The sequence below is a fragment of the Erinaceus europaeus genome, chromosome 12 (genome assembly GCF_950295315.1).
Source record: "Erinaceus europaeus chromosome 12, mEriEur2.1, whole genome shotgun sequence".
NCBI lineage: Eukaryota > Metazoa > Chordata > Mammalia > Eulipotyphla > Erinaceidae > Erinaceus > Erinaceus europaeus.
This window is the reverse complement of record NC_080173.1, coordinates 101345048-101361090: the sequence shown is the minus strand read 5'-3', so window position 1 is coordinate 101361090 and position 16043 is coordinate 101345048. Positions and strand designations below refer to the sequence as shown.

The window sequence follows — 16043 nt, the reverse complement described above, 5'->3', positions numbered from 1 at the left end:
CAGAATGGATCCCCTGGAACGTCAGAAGGGCCATGTGGAGAGAAGACCCGGGCCCTCCCTCCCCACTCACCAGGCGCTGCCGCACGCAGTTGTGAACCTGTCTGCACTGCTCCGCAACTCCCAGTCTGCTCCGCCCTCTCTGCCCCCCTCCACTCTCAATTTCTCTGTCCTAGCTCATAACAATTAGGGGGGGAAAAGCCACTAAAAAAGACTATGTACACATGTATTGCACTCACTTGTTACTGCAGCAAAAAAGGCGGGACTTACCTTACAGTTTACTTATATATACGATATGTAAAAGCACTCACGTATTTCTTCCCTTAGAGAAGACTAAAATAAAGATGAATAAGAACTTGATTATGAAAAGAGGACACTTACTCTGTTTTCATTTTCAGCATGTCTTCAACTAATTTATTCTGTAAAAAAATTAAGATGTGACCTTAGTTCTTACATAACATTGCCCAAAAGACTGAAAATAAATGACTCTGACGCATGGTAAAACCAACACACCTTCCCACAACGCTAACTACACACACAGAAACGGGGACGTGGATATATACTCCTCTGTCTTCTGCCCTTACATTAGCACTCAACACTGGCTTCTTGATGGAGAACACGGGCAGGGGGAGACAGCATAATGGTTCTGCAAAGAGACTCTCATGCCTGAGGCTCCAAAGTCCCAGGTTCAATCCCCTGCAGCAGCAGCAGCCAGAGCTGAGCAGTGCTCTGGTTGAAAAATAAAAAATTGGTGGTCCGGGAGGCGGTGCAGTGGTAAAGCTTTGGACTCTCAAGCATGAGGTCCTGAGTTGGATCTTCGGCAGCACATGTGCCAGAGTGATGTCTGGTTCTTTGTCTCTCTTCCTATCTTTCTCATAAATAAGTAAAATCTAAAACAAATAAAATTGAAAATAAAATAAAAACAGACAGAGAAGACTACGCAGAGCCAAAGGCTCACCACCCATGAACACAGACCGCAGCTGTGCCCAAGTGTACACAGCAGATGTCGACAGGAGAGAGAGAGAGAGAGAGAGAGAGAGAGAGAGAACTAGACACCTCATGACATGATTTCCACACTACAGACCCAAACATGGTAACACAAAGCACCGCTCCAGTGAACAAGCAACTCGGCATGGAGGAGTCATACCCGGGCAAGTCTTTCTTTGATCACCTGCTCTTGCTCAGCCTTCAGCTGCTGCTTCTCGGGAAGATTCTGTGCACTGGACAGTGGAGGAAGAGGAGATGGAAAAATGAGTCAAAACACTGGCTCGGAGGACGGTAAGCACCCATGTGAGGTTCCAACAAAAACAAAACAAAACGGTGGCAGGGGATGTCCTGGGGAGATTGTGAAATAATGGTTCTACAAAAGACTTTCATGCCAGATGCTCTCAGGCCCCTGGTTCAGTCCCCGGCACCATAAGCCAGAACTAAGCAGTGCTCTGGACTCTCTGAGTTTCATTAAAAACAAACTATATTGGGAGTCGGGCGGTAGCGCAGCGGGTTAAGGGCACGTGGCGCCAAGCGCAAGGACTGGCGTCACGATCCCGGTTCGAGCCCCCGGCTCCTTGCCTGCAGGGGAGTCGCTTCCCGGGCGGTGAAGCAGGTCTCTCCCTTATTCTACAGGAGTTCTTGGGCCTCAGACTGCTGATGTATTTCTCCCCCATTTAAGCAGCAGCAGTCTGGTCCAATTTATCCCAATAGTTCTTTCTTTTTTTTTTTTTTTAATTTATTTACTCCCTTTTGCTGCCCTTGTTGCTTTATTGTTGTAGCTATTGTTGTTGTTGGATAGGACAGAGAGAAATGGAGAGAGGAGGGGAGACAGAGAGGGGGAGAGAAAGACAGACACCTGCAGACCTTTCAGGCAAGGTCTGAAAGCCTTATTCTCCTTACTGTTGGAAAAAACATTACTTTCATCAGAGCTGATTTGAGACCAAGACCAAGAGACGAATCAGTCTCCTCGCCTCGTGGGACACAACACACCCACCCAGCTCTGCCCAGCCGGGCCAGGACTCAGCCGGGGGTGGGTGCCTCCTTACCTGTGGTTCTGCTGGCTTTTGATATGGTCTAGCTGACTTTGCAGGAGCCAGTTTTTCTCCTTTAACTGTTCAGCTTCCAGACGCACACTTTCCATTTCACACAGCTGATCCTATCAACACATCAAACCATATTTCTTTTCAGAAAACACATCAACAAACCATATTCCTTTTCAGAAAACACATCAACAAAAGGTATTGTCTGCAGACTTCCTCACTGGATTAGCAAACAAAAGCTCCCTACAGAGCAACAGCCTCACATGCTATGTACCACCTTGTTAAAGAATATATTTTGTTTTATTTTAATGAGATGCTGAGAAATAGGTACGATACCAGAGCCCAGCCCAGCTCTGGCCAGCAGGGGTGCAAGGGACTGAACCTGGGGCTTCAAAGCCTCAGGCTTAGTCTCTGTGCAACACCATCATGCTGTCTACCCCACCTAACTACTATCCTCCAGGGCACGACACCTCTCTAGCAATACCCCTGACATCACCTACCCAAGCAAACCTTCCTACCCTAAATGAAGCTTAGTGCAAACACACTCCCTCCTCCTCCCCAACACGACCCTAAGTATCTGGGTAAAAAACACTAGATGGGCGAGTCGGGCGATAGTGCAGTAGCTTAAGTGCAAGCGACACAAAGCCCAAGGACCAGCTCGAGGATCCCGGTTCGAGCCCCGGCTCCCCACTTGCAGGGAAGTCTCTTCACAAGCGGTGAAGCAGGTCTGCAGGTCTCCCCCTCTGTCTTCCCCTCCTCTCTTCACTTATCTCTGTCCTGTCCAACAATGACAACATCAACAACAATAATAACTACAACAATAAACAAGGGCAACAAAAGGGAAAATATTGAAAAAAAAAAAAAAAAACACGAGATGGAACAGCAAACAAAAGAAAGGCATTTTCAGTTACTATAGGTAAAAGCAAATCTCTCCAGTATATAAAGAAACCTTATGCCTTTGTGGCCCGGGAGGCGGCGCAGCTTTACAGCTTTGGACTCTCAAGCATGAGGTCCTGAGTTCGATCCCCGACAGCACATGTCAGAGTGATGGCTGGTTCTTTTTCTCTCCTCCTGTCTTTCTCATTAATAAATAAATAAAATCTTTTTAAAAAGAAAGAAATCTTATGCATCAGTAAGAAGATCCAGTAGCCCAATGTGCATGCAGGGAGCCAGCAGGAAGGGTGCCCGGCTCTCAGGGCAGCGCAGGTGCGAGTAGCCGGCACTCCACCTGGGAATGGCACCACGCCGGGGGTCCCACCACGCTCGGGGAGCTTCAGCTGCAACAAAGAAGGGTGGTCTTCTTTCTCTGTCGAAAAAACCCAGCTGGAAGTGGTGAGAGCACACATGTGTAACAGTCTAGCAACATTAAAAAAAGAAACAGGAAAAAAAAAATTTTCAGTCTTAGTCTTCATAAGATAAAACACAACTTTCAAGTCTCCAATGAACTAACAGCGTTTGACTGCTCCACTGGCAGGGGCCTGAAAGCAGGCCGGCAGCATGACAGAGGATCAAGAACACATGCTCTCCGCTGCTGAGAGGCAGCAGCTCGTGACACTTGGACGATTTGCCAGAAGCGCGTAGAAGAGGCCAGGTTAGAGGACGAGGTCTGCAGACGTGGCCGCCGCCGCCAGCGCTAGGCGCTCCGCGGTCAACCCTGGCTATTCAGGAGAGACAGAGCTTATCCTGACTTACTGAAAGAGTTACCTTGATTCTGAGGATCTCAGCATTTTTTACTTCTCTCTCTTCATTGAGCTTGGTTACAAGATGTTCCAAGGAAACCTTCGAGGCTCTTCTGTCTTCTATCTCCTGTTCTTGTGTTTCCAGCACTTTAGCCTGGCGTGTCTGGAGGGGCGGTGGCGTCCTAGGGCTCTGACCAGTCAAGTCACAGTTTACAGACGTGGTTATTATGCATGTCACAGTGTACAGAGAAGACTCAGCTGTCCAGCTTGTCACCCGAGGGTTACGGCTGGGGCTCGGTGCCAGCACTATGAACCCACTGCTCCTGGTAACCATTTCTCCCCTCTTACTGGACAGGACAGAGAGAAATGAAGAGGGTGCGGGAGACAGAGAGGGAGAGAGACAGAGAGATACCTGCAGACCTGCTTCACCGCTTGTGAAGTGACCCCCTCTGCGGGTGGGGAGCCGGGAGCTCGAACCCGGCTCCTTGCTCTGGTCCTTGTACTTCCTACTATGTGCACCACTGCCCGGTTGCCATTAATTCTAATTCCCAACCAACCAAAACAACAAAAAAGCACTGGTAGCTTTTTAATCAAGTGAAAAGGAAAAAGGCGTTAGTGAATGTTTCTTTTCTTAAGAAATTAGTGCGTGTCATCTCCTGGCTTTCCTCGCACAAGACAGTCTGCTCCTAAAATGCCCCCACCCCGCCCCGCCCCCTCCGGAAGTACCTGCAGACCCTCTGTAGTGGTCTCCATCACAAGGTCTAGTTGTCTCATTTTGAGGTTATATTCCTTCTTTTTCTGTTCCACTTCCTCCTTCTTTTGGGTTAGCTAGGGAAAGTGGGCAGACGTAAGGTTACAAGTCAGAAAGTGATGGGGGGGTAGTGGTGCAGGGTCACTGCAGCACTGGACTGACTGCCTGAGACAGTCTCCCGGTCAGTCCCCACCGCAGACATAGCTGTGGCGGGAAGGAGAGACAGTGAACGAGGGGGGGTGGGGGGTGGGCAGGGAGCTGAGGAGGGGGAGGGGAGAGGAGTAATAATACAGGTCACATGGCTCAAGTTTCCCATAATGTATGAAACAGGCTTTTAACATTATTTTTTTCCAGGAACTTATTACTAGTCTGAAAAGAAATTAAGACATGAAAAACAGCAATTTTTCCAAATAAACAGTAAAATGAAGTGCTGCCTTTTGAATCTATGTACCTTAGTTGCTACTATGCCTGACTTGCTTCCCTTATTATTTGATTAATTTATTTATTTGAAAGTTGTGTGGGAAGCAGGCTAGAAAGGGAAAGACAGGCACACCTGCAGAGGTGCTCAGGAAGCCTCCCCCTGCAGGTGTGGACTGCAGGCTTGAGCTCAGGTCCTTGCATATGGTGACACGTGCCCTTGACCCCTCACCTCTATTTCAGAAATGTATTTATATTATAAAAAAAAAAAAGAAAGAAAAAAAGAAAAGGTTTGCTGGGACTCGGTGTCTGCACTATGAATCCACTGCTTCTGGAGGCCATTTTCTCCATTTTGCTGCCCTTGTTATTGTTGCCATGGCTGTTGTTGGCTAGGACAGAGAGAAATGGAGAGAGGAGGGGAAGACAGAGAGGGGGAGAGAAAGACAGACACCTGCAGACCTGCTTCACCGCCTGGGAAGCGACTCCCCTGCAGGTGGGGAGCCGGGGTTCGAACCGGGATCCTTACAAGGTCCTTACGCTTCGTACCACGTGTGCTTAACTGGCTGCGCTACCACTTGCCCCAATTTTTTTCTTTTTATTGTCCCAGGAAGAAACCAGGTTCTCATATATGCCCGAGACAGCCTTCTCTGGCCCAGTTTATCCAGAGTCACTTTAAGCTGCGAATTAAAAAAAAAAATTTTTTTTTTTACTATCTTTATTTATTGGATACAGTCAGAAATTAAGAGGGAGAGGGAGAGGAACTGAGGCAGCTGCAGCCCTGCTGCACCACTCGTAAAGTTTTCCCCCTGCAGATGGGGACCGGGGGCTCGAACCGAGGTGCTTGAGCATTGAAACATGTGCATTCAACTAGGTGCACCACCATATGGCGTCCAGGCTGCTAATTTTATATTTGCAAAGAGAGAAAAACCTGTCAGGGCAACAACACCATTCACGTAGCTTCCTTGGTGCCGCCAGGAGCGTCAGAGATAAAACTGAAAATCCACCCACACAGCCACCGCCCTGCCAACACCCACCAGGTGTCCAAACCTTGGCCAGGAGGTAGAAGGGGGTGAAGACTGGACTTGTAGGTGTGAGACCTGACTTTTAAAAATTATCACCAGGGTTATTGCTGGGGCTTGCTGCCAGTACTACAAATCCACCACTCATGGTGGCCTTTTTTTTTTTTTTCCTCCCTATTTTGGATAGGACAGAGAGAAACTGAGAGATGAGAGGGCGAGAGGAGAGAGCAGGGGCTGGAACCTGAGTCTCTGTGCTTCGCCAGGTGCGCCACCACCCAGCCCCTTGGCATGGCATGTGTCAGACTGATGCTCTAGTTCGTGTCTCTCTTTATCAATATACAAACATGAAACAAAAACAATCGTTTTAAAGCTTCACGAGTAATAACGATTTGAGGAAAAGCGCAAAAAAGGGCCGCAGCTCTCTTATAACTGTAGCGCAGTGGTTAGAGCCTGCTGGCTGTGACAAGCAGGTAGCCACAATGCAAATCTGAACGCAATGGAGCTCCGGTCACCAGGACCCACAGAGCCGCGCCCCGACGACCCTCGTCCCCCTGCACAAGCTGAGTCAAAGCAGGCAGCCCCAGCCTCACCCCCGGACCTCCCGCTCGCCCTGTGGCCTGAGGCGGCAGCCCTGCATACCTCTTGCTGCAGTTCCTGGATCAGGGCCTCTTTCCGTGACAGCTCCTCCTGGGCGCCTTGCAGCAGCCCAGAATGCTTCTTCGAGGCTTCCGTGAGCATGTTCAGCTGCTCGGTGGCGTGAGCCAGGTCTTCACAGAGCATGTCCCTCTGGTGGGAAACAGCCCCGCAGAGGAAGAAATGCTTAATTGTGCTTTGCAATAAACAGTCAAGTTCTTTAACTTTTTTTTTAAATCAGAGCACGACTCAGTTCTAGTTTATGGTGGTACTAGGGATTGAACCTGAGACTTCAGAGCCTCAGGCAGGAGGTATTCTTTTATATTCATTATGCCCTCTCGCCCATATATTTTTTTTTTGCCTCCAGGTTTTTTTTTTTTTTTTTTTAATTTTTAATATTTTTATTGCTAGGGCTTGGTGCCTGCACTACAAATTCACTGCTCCTGGATGCTATTTTTTCCCGGATAGAATAGAGAGAAGTGGAGAAAGGAGGGGAAGACAGAGGGGGAGAGAAAGACATCTGCAGAGCTGCTTCACCGCCTGTGAATTGACCCTCCTATAGGTGGGGAGCCAGGGGCTTGAACTAGGATCTTTACACTGGTCCTTGTGCTTTGCGCCACGTGCGCTTAACCTGCTGCGCTATCACCCAGCCCCCTCTCCCATATTCCAATATTTGAAGGGGGTGAAGCTAATCCCTGGTCCCCACTCGCAGGGGGAAAGGTTCATGAGTGGTGAAGCAGAGCTGCAGGTCTCTCTCCCTCCCCTCTTGATTTCTGGTTGTCTCTATCCAATGAATAAAGATAATAATGCGAGTGTGGGGTAGGGAAAATTAGTATCCAGAATTAAAAAAAAAAAAAAAAAGCAGGTAATAAGTTTTAACTAAAAAAATTTTTTTTTGGTCCGGGAGGTGGTGCAGTGGATAAAGCATGAGGTTCTGAGTTCAATCCCCAGCAGCACATGTACCAGAGTGATATCTGGTTCTTCTCTCTCTCCTCCTAACTTTCTCATAAATTAATTAACTAATTAATTAAATTTTTTTTGCCTTATTTCAAGATGAATCAAGCAGTTAATACTCTCTATCTGGGACAGATAAGATACAAATATGAATTATTTATGTGAATTATTATTATGTGTATCTATCAACAACTTATATATGCATTCCTGTAAAAAAACCTATTACATATATACACATATATTCACACACATAATGACAAGTAACATGATACCAAAATAATAATAATTAATAATCAGGATTCAAGTAGTTACCTCTATATCCTCGGAGAGTATCCTCAGTCTAAGGGTTTCTTTCAGATCCAGAATCTCCATTTCCTGTCTGCTAACCAATGCTTTGCTCTCATCTCTCTCAGCTAAAGCTGAGTTGTATTTGCCCTGCAGAAGAGCATCACAATAAGAGAAAAGCCAGAGGCTGGACAACATACTCTGTGCTCCACCTGAGGAAGATGGGTCCTGATACTGGGGCAGCTTGGAACATTCCTGCTCATGACCACAGAATGTGAGCTCAGAGCTACAGGGATGCAGAGGTCACACAGGCTCCTAAGCTGAATATGGGCCCCAGATCACATCAAATCGATGGGGTTTACAGTCAATATTTATACACCTTTCCCGTATTTGGGAGCTACTCTCTTTCCTGATCCAGCTTTCTGGTCCTTTTTCCAGCCATGACATCATCTCCCCAGACAATAACTAGGATCCATCGGCATATCAGATTTCAGGCTCAGGGAAAACAAACAAACAAACAAACAAACAAAAAACCACACAGGCCCTTTGGAATATAACTAAAATATACCTACAATATACCTATAGCTATCTACAAATCAGAGCCCCCCCCCCCCCAACTCTTCATCGCACTGTTCCAGTCTTTAGGTTCATAATTAGTCAACAATTTGTGTTTGGCTTTATGTTAACTCTCTTTTCAGCCACCAGGCTCCAGATGCTAGCATGACGCCAACCAGACTTCCCTGGACAGACAATCCCACCAATGTGTCCTGAGCTCCAATTCCCCAGAACTCCACCCCACTAGGGAAAGAGAGAGGCAGGCTGGGAGTATGGATTCACCTGTCAACGCCCATGTTCAGCGGGGAAGCAATGACAGAAGCCAGACCTTCCACCTTCTGCATCCCACAGTGACCCTGGGTCCATGCTCCCAGAGGGATAGAGAATAGGAAAGCTGTCAGGGGAGGGGATGGGATACGGAGTTCTGGTGGTGGGAATGGTGTGTAGTTGTACCCCTCTTATCCTATGGTGTCGTTAGTGTTTACTTTTTATAAATTAAAATAAAAATTTTTTAATGAAATAGAAAAAATGAAAGAATCTTACATGTGATAAATGCTATGTTAAGCATTTGTTGTTATTATTATCCATCTGAGATGAGTTCAGTAATAAAAGAGAAAAAAAAAACAATAAAAGAAAAGTCTCCATATTGCTTACATTGAAATCAAAACAAAAAGGATGAATACATGGTAGTCAGCGTAACACAATTATTTTCTTTAAAAAAAATTCATTATCTTTATTTATTAAATATAGTCAGAAATTGAGAGGCAAAGGAGAGACAGAGAGAGAGAGACACCTGTAGCTGTTTCATCTTGTGAAGATCCCCCCGTAGGAGGGGACCAGGGGCTTGAACCCGGGTCCGTACGCACTATAACATGTGCATTCAACCAGGTGCGCCACCACCTGGCCCCCATTTTCTTTCCCCAATAAATAGTTGCAGACTGACAAAATAGGAAAGTAAGTGCATAAATGGGGAAACAGCTGAGAAGTTCTACATATAGCAGTAGAAAGCACCTGCTCTTGTCAATTAATTAAGATACTGCTTCCAGAAATAACTGTGAGATGAAGAGGGAGAAAAGAGGCATGATGGGAGTCGGGCGGTGGCGCAGCGGGTTAAGCGCAGGTGGCTCAAAACGCAGGGACCGGCATAAGGATCCCGGTTCGAGCCCCCGGCTCCCCACCTGCAGGGGAGTCGCTTCCCAGGCGGTGAAGCAGGTCTGCAGGTGTCTGTCTGTCTCTCCCCCTCTCTGTCTTCCCCTCCTCTCTCCATTTCTCTCTGTCCTGTTCAACAACATCATCAATAGCAACAATAATAAGTACAACAATAAAACAAGGGCAACAAAAGGGAATATTTTAAAAAGAAGAAAGAAAAGAGGCATGCTGACAAAACCCTCTACTCAACCCAAGAGGAGCAAGCATCAACACCACAGAAACGTAGGAACCTGAGGAAGCAACGTCCAGCAACAGAACGACACACTCATTTCCTGTGTGACTAACGCCTCAGAAATTAGTTTGTCTTCGTGAAAGAACTGAGAAGCGCCACACAGTCGTGACTGTCACACCGACAGCCTGTTTCTGAAAGTCTGAATCAGTGACTCCAGATGCCACTTGGAAACTGTTGCTCCCAAGTCAGTGAAATCTGCAGTGTTGTGGACGACGCTGTCGCCAGACACACCAACTGCACCTGGTGTGTCAAGAATGCAGACACTCGCTGAGCTTGCAGCCAGTGCTTCTGAAGCTACCTGACGGAAGAACGGTGTCTCTGTGTGCCTCGTGCTCACACGTTTCATCTTGCAGTGACAGGACTTACGTTCATGTCCAGTATTTCTTGCTTCAGGGTGTCTATGGTGTCTGTCTTCTCACAGACGGATGTCCTTAGCTCCTGGATCTGGCTCATGAGACCAGCCACAGCTTCCTGAAGACGACAGAAATAGCATCTTCATAGCCAACAACATCAAGATGGGGGGGGGGGGGATAGTCACCAGGGCTTCAATACTCCAGGGTAAGTTTTTAGAATGTGGGGGAGAGGAGAGGGGAAGGAGGTCATAGTACAGAGGCCCTTCCAACGCTGGAAGGACTAGCTGGGACCTGGGTCACACCGCAGTCATGCAGCACACTGCCCAAGTGTAAGAAAGAAGTTGTTTTTGTGAGGGGTACCGAGCTTACTGCCAGGGCTTGGTGCTCACACAAACCCACTGCCACCAGCCTTTTTTTTTTCAATACATACACAGAGTGAGAGACATGGAGTGCTGCTGCACTGCCTTTAAAACTCCCGTCAGAGTCTTGTGCACGGTGACAAGTTACCAGCTAAGTCATCACCTGGCCCTGAGATCATTCTCAAATGAAAACTTATCATGAGCCCCAGGCGGTGGCACACCTGGTCGAGCACACACATGTGAGGACCCAGGTTCAAAACCCCGGTCCCTATCTGCAGAGGGGACGCTTCACAAGTGGCAAAGCAGTGCTGCAGGTCTCTGTCTCTCCCACTCCACTCAATTTAGTTTACAAGTATCATTATTATCATTTATTGGAAAAGAGAGAGAAATTGAGAGGGGAGGGGATGGGGCTTGAACCCAGATCCCAGTGCACTGTAACGTGTGCAGTCAGCCAGGTGTGCCACCGCCTGGCCCCCAAATAAAATTTTTTTTTAAATGAAAACTTTTATGTTCTAATGACAATAGGCATCACTTTTTAAAAAATATTTATTTATTCCTTTTTGCTGCCACTGTTGTTTTATTGTAGTTATTGTTGGATAGGACAGAGAGAGGAGGGGAAGACAGAGAGGGGGAGAGAAAGACAGACACCTGCAGACCTGCTTCACTGCTTGTGAAGCGACTCCCCTGCAGGTGGGAAGCCGGAGGCTTGAACCGGGATCCTTAGGCCGGTCCTTGCGCTTTGTACCATGTACACTTAACCCGCTGCGCTACTGCCCGACTCCCCCTAGGCATCACTTTTATTTATCAAAACAAGTCATATGGGGGTCCAGGAGATGAGACAGTGGATAAAGCATCGGACTCTCAAGAATGAGGTCCTGTGCTCGCTTCAGCAGCACATATACTAAAATTGGAACGATACAGAGAAGATTAGCGTGGCCCCTGCGCAAGGATGACACGCAAATTCGTGAAGCGTTCCATATTTTTGAAAACACACAGGAGGGAAAATCCTGGGATTCTCTTTCTAGGGATGTAATACATAAGTGCAAATAAAATGCCTCCATGGAAAAAAAAAACAAAAACATGAGGTCCTGAGTTCAACCTCCGACAGCACATGTACCAGAGTGATGTCTGGCTCTTTCTCTCTCCTCCTATGTTTCTCACAACAAATAAATAAATAAAATAAAATAAATTAAAAAAACCACGTCATATTGTTTTGTTTTACTAGTGCACTGCTCAGCTCTGGCTTCTGGTGGTGTGGGGGATTGAACCTGGAACCATGTAAAGAGACTCTCACGGCTGAGGCTCCAAAGTCCCAGGTTATGCTATCAACCCCCCCCATATGAGGCTCTTATCACCAATTTATATTATTATTTTTTTAACCTCTAGGGTTATTGCTGGGCTCAGTGCCTGCACCATGAATCCACCACTCCTGGAGGCCATTTTTCCCCCTTTTGTTGCCCTTGTTGCTGTAGCTTCATTGTGGTTATTATTATTGCCATTGTTGATGTTGTTCATTGTTGGATAGGACAGAGAGAAATGGAGAGAGGAGGGTGTTGGATAGTATGCCAGCTCCCCCTGGCTTCTGCTTAACCATATGCCTATATAGGGATTTATTGATCCCATTCAAAGCTTTGGTCTATTTACATAAATCACTTTTATATTTACATAAAGCACTCCCTCCAGGGCATTGGTGGTTCAGTGATAGGATCCTCGCCTGCTCCGCCCCCTCCTTGTCACACTCTGATTTTCACCAGTCACTTTTCTCTCCACCCTCTCTATATCACATCCTGTTTCCACCCTACTTGGAGAGTATAAAAACAGCTGCTCTTCTGATTAAAGACACTTGGAAATTGCTTTCCGGCTCCGAGAGTTCCAGAGTGTATCTCCTGCGGAAGTTAGTGTGGCACGAGTTCCTGATCCCTCTCCCACGCAGTAGCCTAGATCAGCTCCAGCTGAGTTCTCTCCAACCCAGAGAGCACTAGCTCGGGAAGAAGTACCCTCAGGCTATCCCGGCAGGAGGGGAAGACAGAGAGGGGGAGAGACAGACACCTGCAGACCTGCTCCACCGCCTGTGAAGCGACTCCCCTGCAGGTGGGGAGCCGGGGGCTCGAACCGGGATCCTTATGCTGGTCCCTGCGTTTTGAGCCACATGCGCTTAACCCACTGCGCCACCGCCCGGCCCCCTGCCAATTTATATTCTAATGGCTTTAAACCACTTAATCCTTTGGCTTGGTGAGTGAGAGCTAGACATGTCAAACAGCTCTGATGGATTTCACAGGTGCACACACATGCCGTCCCTATTCTTTTGCTAAAGTCGAGAGCAAGGACTCGAGATCTTGTATGAAGAGATTAGAGTCACCAAGAGAGGGCCCTCTAGCATGTTGGTTAGGGCAGGATTCGTTTGAGAAACATCGCTATCAGACTGACAGAAAAGAGGTGGGGGAGACAGCATGACAGTTCTGCAGAGAATCTATCGTGCCTGAGGCTCCAAAGTCCCAGGTTCAATCCCATGCACCACCATCAGCCAGAGCTGAGCAGGGCTCAGGTAATAAAAACGTAAAATAAAATTAAGAGAAGTGACAGAACAGATTAAATTAAGTAGAACATGATATGGTATCCACTAGCTGATCACTGGCCACGCCGGGAGGCAGAGCCCAGAGGCTGAGGGTGCACGCAGCACACATACAGAAAATGTAGCGGTCGGCAGGGGGAGACAGCACGATGGGTATGCGAAGAAGCGCCCACTCCTGAGGCCACAGATCCCAGTTCAATTCCCCCACCACCATAAGCTGGCGCTGAGCAGTGCTCTGGGAGAAACAAACAAACAAGGAAATGCAGCAGGAACCACTAGATTCCGACCCACCTTGTCGGCATCTCTGGACTTCTCCAAGGAAATGATCACTTTTTCAGTAGCACACAAACTCTCTTCTAGTTTCTGTACTTTTGCCATCTACAGAAACAGAAATGGGGTGGGGGAGATAGCACATGGTTATGCAGAGACTCTCATGCCAAGGCTCTGAAGTCCCAGGTTCAAACACAACTATAAGCCAGAGCTGAGCAGTGCTCTAGTAAAAAAGAAAGAATGAAAGAAAGAAAAAACGGGGGGGGGGGGGGGGCACGAGAAAACTAACCATTATACATATTCTAGAAAGAATTTGAAATTGGCTTTTTCAAATTATGCACACAAGGAGTGACCCTGGCTTCTCGCACTGCACGCACACCGGGAGCGACCCTGGCTTCTCGCACTGCACGCACACTGGGAGTGACCCTGGCTTCTCGTATAACATGCACACCGGGAGCGACCCTGGCTTCTCACACTACACGCACACCGGGAGCGACCCTGGCTTCTCGCACTGCACGCACACCGGGAGCGACCCTGGCTTCTCGCACTGCACACACACCGGGAGCGACCCTGGCTTCTCGCACTGCACGCACACCGGGAGCGACCCTGGCTTCTCGTATAACATGCACACTGGGAGCGACCCTGGCTTCTCACACTACACGCACACCGGGAGTGACCCTGGCTTCTCACACTACACGCACACCGGGAGTGACTCTGGCTTCTCACACTACTTGCACACTGGGATTGACTCTGGCTTCTCGCATAACATGCACACTGGGAGTGACTCTGGCTTCTCACACTACATGCACACTAGGAGTACTCTGGCTTTTCACATTACAGTGTACACTAGGAGTGACATTATGAGTGACACTGGAATTGAGGAAGTCACACAACCAGCAAAAACAATAGCTGTACAATACCAATTCTTCATGTAAATGGCTTTCAGAACAAACCTCGTGAACTATGCGGAATAAAAGCAATGAACCTCAAAGTCAGATCTAGCTCAGTTACCTGCTGTTCACACTTGGCCATCTCTTTCTGTTTCTCCTGACGTACAACCTCGAGGACCTCTAGGATTTCTCTGGAAGAGAAGAATTATCTTTTATTCCTGATTTCATTCAAGGAACCCAGTCTATTGAAAGAGAAGAAAACTCACTGCAGTGCAACTTAACTTTATTACTTTCTATTAAATATTTCTTTTTTGGGATGATGTGGTGGTGCACCTGGTTAATTGCACACAGTACAGGGCACAAGGACCTGGGTTCAAGCCCCTGGTCCCGACCTGCAGGGTGGAAGCTTCATGAGTGGTCAAGCAGGGCTGCAGGTGTCTGTCTCTCCCTGTCTTCCCTTCCCTCTCAATTTCTGTCTCTAATAAATAAGTAAAATTAAAAAAAACCATTTTTTTGAAAAATTATCTTTATTTATTTGTTGGATAGAGACAACCAGAAATCAAGAGAGAGGTGGAGGCTGGGAGCAAGACAGAGACCCCTGCAGCCCTGCTTCACCACTCGTGAAGCTTTCCCATGCAGGTGGGGAGGGACCTTGGCCTTGAACCTGGGTCCTTGCATATTGTAATAAGATGTATGTTCAACCAGCTGTGCCACCACCTGACCCCCACATAAAACATTTCTAAGTATACAGAAGCAGACACAACTGGCTAGCATTCTGTGTTTAAAAAAAAAAAAAAAGGAATTGGGAGTCGGGCAGTAGTACAGTGGGTTAAGTGCAGGTGGGGCAAAGCACAAGAACCTGCGTTAAGAATCCTGGTTGGAGCCCCCAGCTCCCCACCTGCAGGAGAATCCCTTCATAACAGGTGAAGCAGGTCTGCACGTGTCTGTCTCCCCCCAACCCTCGTCTTTCCCTCTTCTCTCCATTTCTCTCTGTCCTATCCAACAACAAGAAGAATAATAACTACAACAATAAAACAACAAGGGCAACAAAAGGGAATAAATAAATATTAAAAAAGTTAAAAAAAAAAAAAAAGAATCGAGAATTGCATGATATTTGATGAAAATCTGGGCAAATAGAACTATATACTGTTTTCTCTTTTTCATTTCTGGCCCCACATCCTATTTGTTCAACAGCTATTCCTTAAGAAACAGCTTGGAGCTGTACAGTGTTTCTGCAGAACACTCAGGACTCTGACACAGAAGATGTCTAATACACCATAAGCAATCTTTCTGTGCTTGAGTAAGGACAGGAATGTCCACCGTCTTACCTGCAGAACTCCCAGCGTTCATGGAATAATGCATCACAGAACATCAGTAGGTGACAGAACAGGAGGACTAAGTGCTAGTTGTTTCCCACTGACAGGCATGGAACCAGGAGAGGATCCCCAGCCCCCAGCCCGCCCCAGAGGAACAGTGGCCTCACACAGAGACTCGGTCGGTATCATGATAAATTCCTGGTTTTAATTCTCTTTTTTATCCCACAGGCAGATGGGGAGCGACATCGCGGCACTGTTCCACTACCCAGGCAGCTCCCTCAGAACTAGCTCAGTGGCCTCGTGGGAACCCAGGGCCTCACGCACAGACAAGTGTGGGTTCCACCGGGTGAGCTCTCTCCTTGTCCTGATGATAATTTTAAGATAACAGGGGTCTAATTCCACACCATCCCCAGTCCCTCCAGTGGAAACTGCAGTGGTTCTCCCAAGGTCACAGATGTGGGTTGACGATTATTCCTGTAACTATTTATACTTACATATATTTCACACACACACACACACACA

At 47.4% G+C, this 16043-nt stretch overlaps 1 protein-coding gene and 1 non-coding gene across 6 annotated transcripts in view; one reads left to right on the top strand and one right to left on the bottom strand.

Moving 5' to 3' along the window:
* Window positions 1-16043, bottom strand: part of KIF15 (kinesin family member 15) — a 66980-nt gene that overhangs the window by 5595 nt on the left and 45342 nt on the right. For all 5 annotated transcript variants that reach the window (XM_060204822.1, XM_060204824.1, XM_060204823.1 and 2 more), the window contains 10 exons: window positions 14327-14396; window positions 13337-13423; window positions 10128-10232; window positions 7793-7915; window positions 6533-6679; window positions 4433-4534; window positions 3732-3896; window positions 2034-2143; window positions 1145-1217; window positions 379-416 (listed from right to left, as the gene is read on the bottom strand). In XM_060204822.1, the coding sequence (XP_060060805.1) occupies window positions 379-416; window positions 1145-1217; window positions 2034-2143; window positions 3732-3896; window positions 4433-4534; window positions 6533-6679; window positions 7793-7915; window positions 10128-10232; window positions 13337-13423; window positions 14327-14396 (1020 nt within the window). The remainder of the gene's footprint in view (window positions 1-378; window positions 417-1144; window positions 1218-2033; window positions 2144-3731; window positions 3897-4432; window positions 4535-6532; window positions 6680-7792; window positions 7916-10127; window positions 10233-13336; window positions 13424-14326; window positions 14397-16043) is intronic.
* Window positions 11351-11457, top strand: LOC132542206 (U6 spliceosomal RNA). Its single transcript, XR_009553313.1, has one exon. It is a non-coding gene; the product is annotated as a U6 spliceosomal RNA (small nuclear RNA).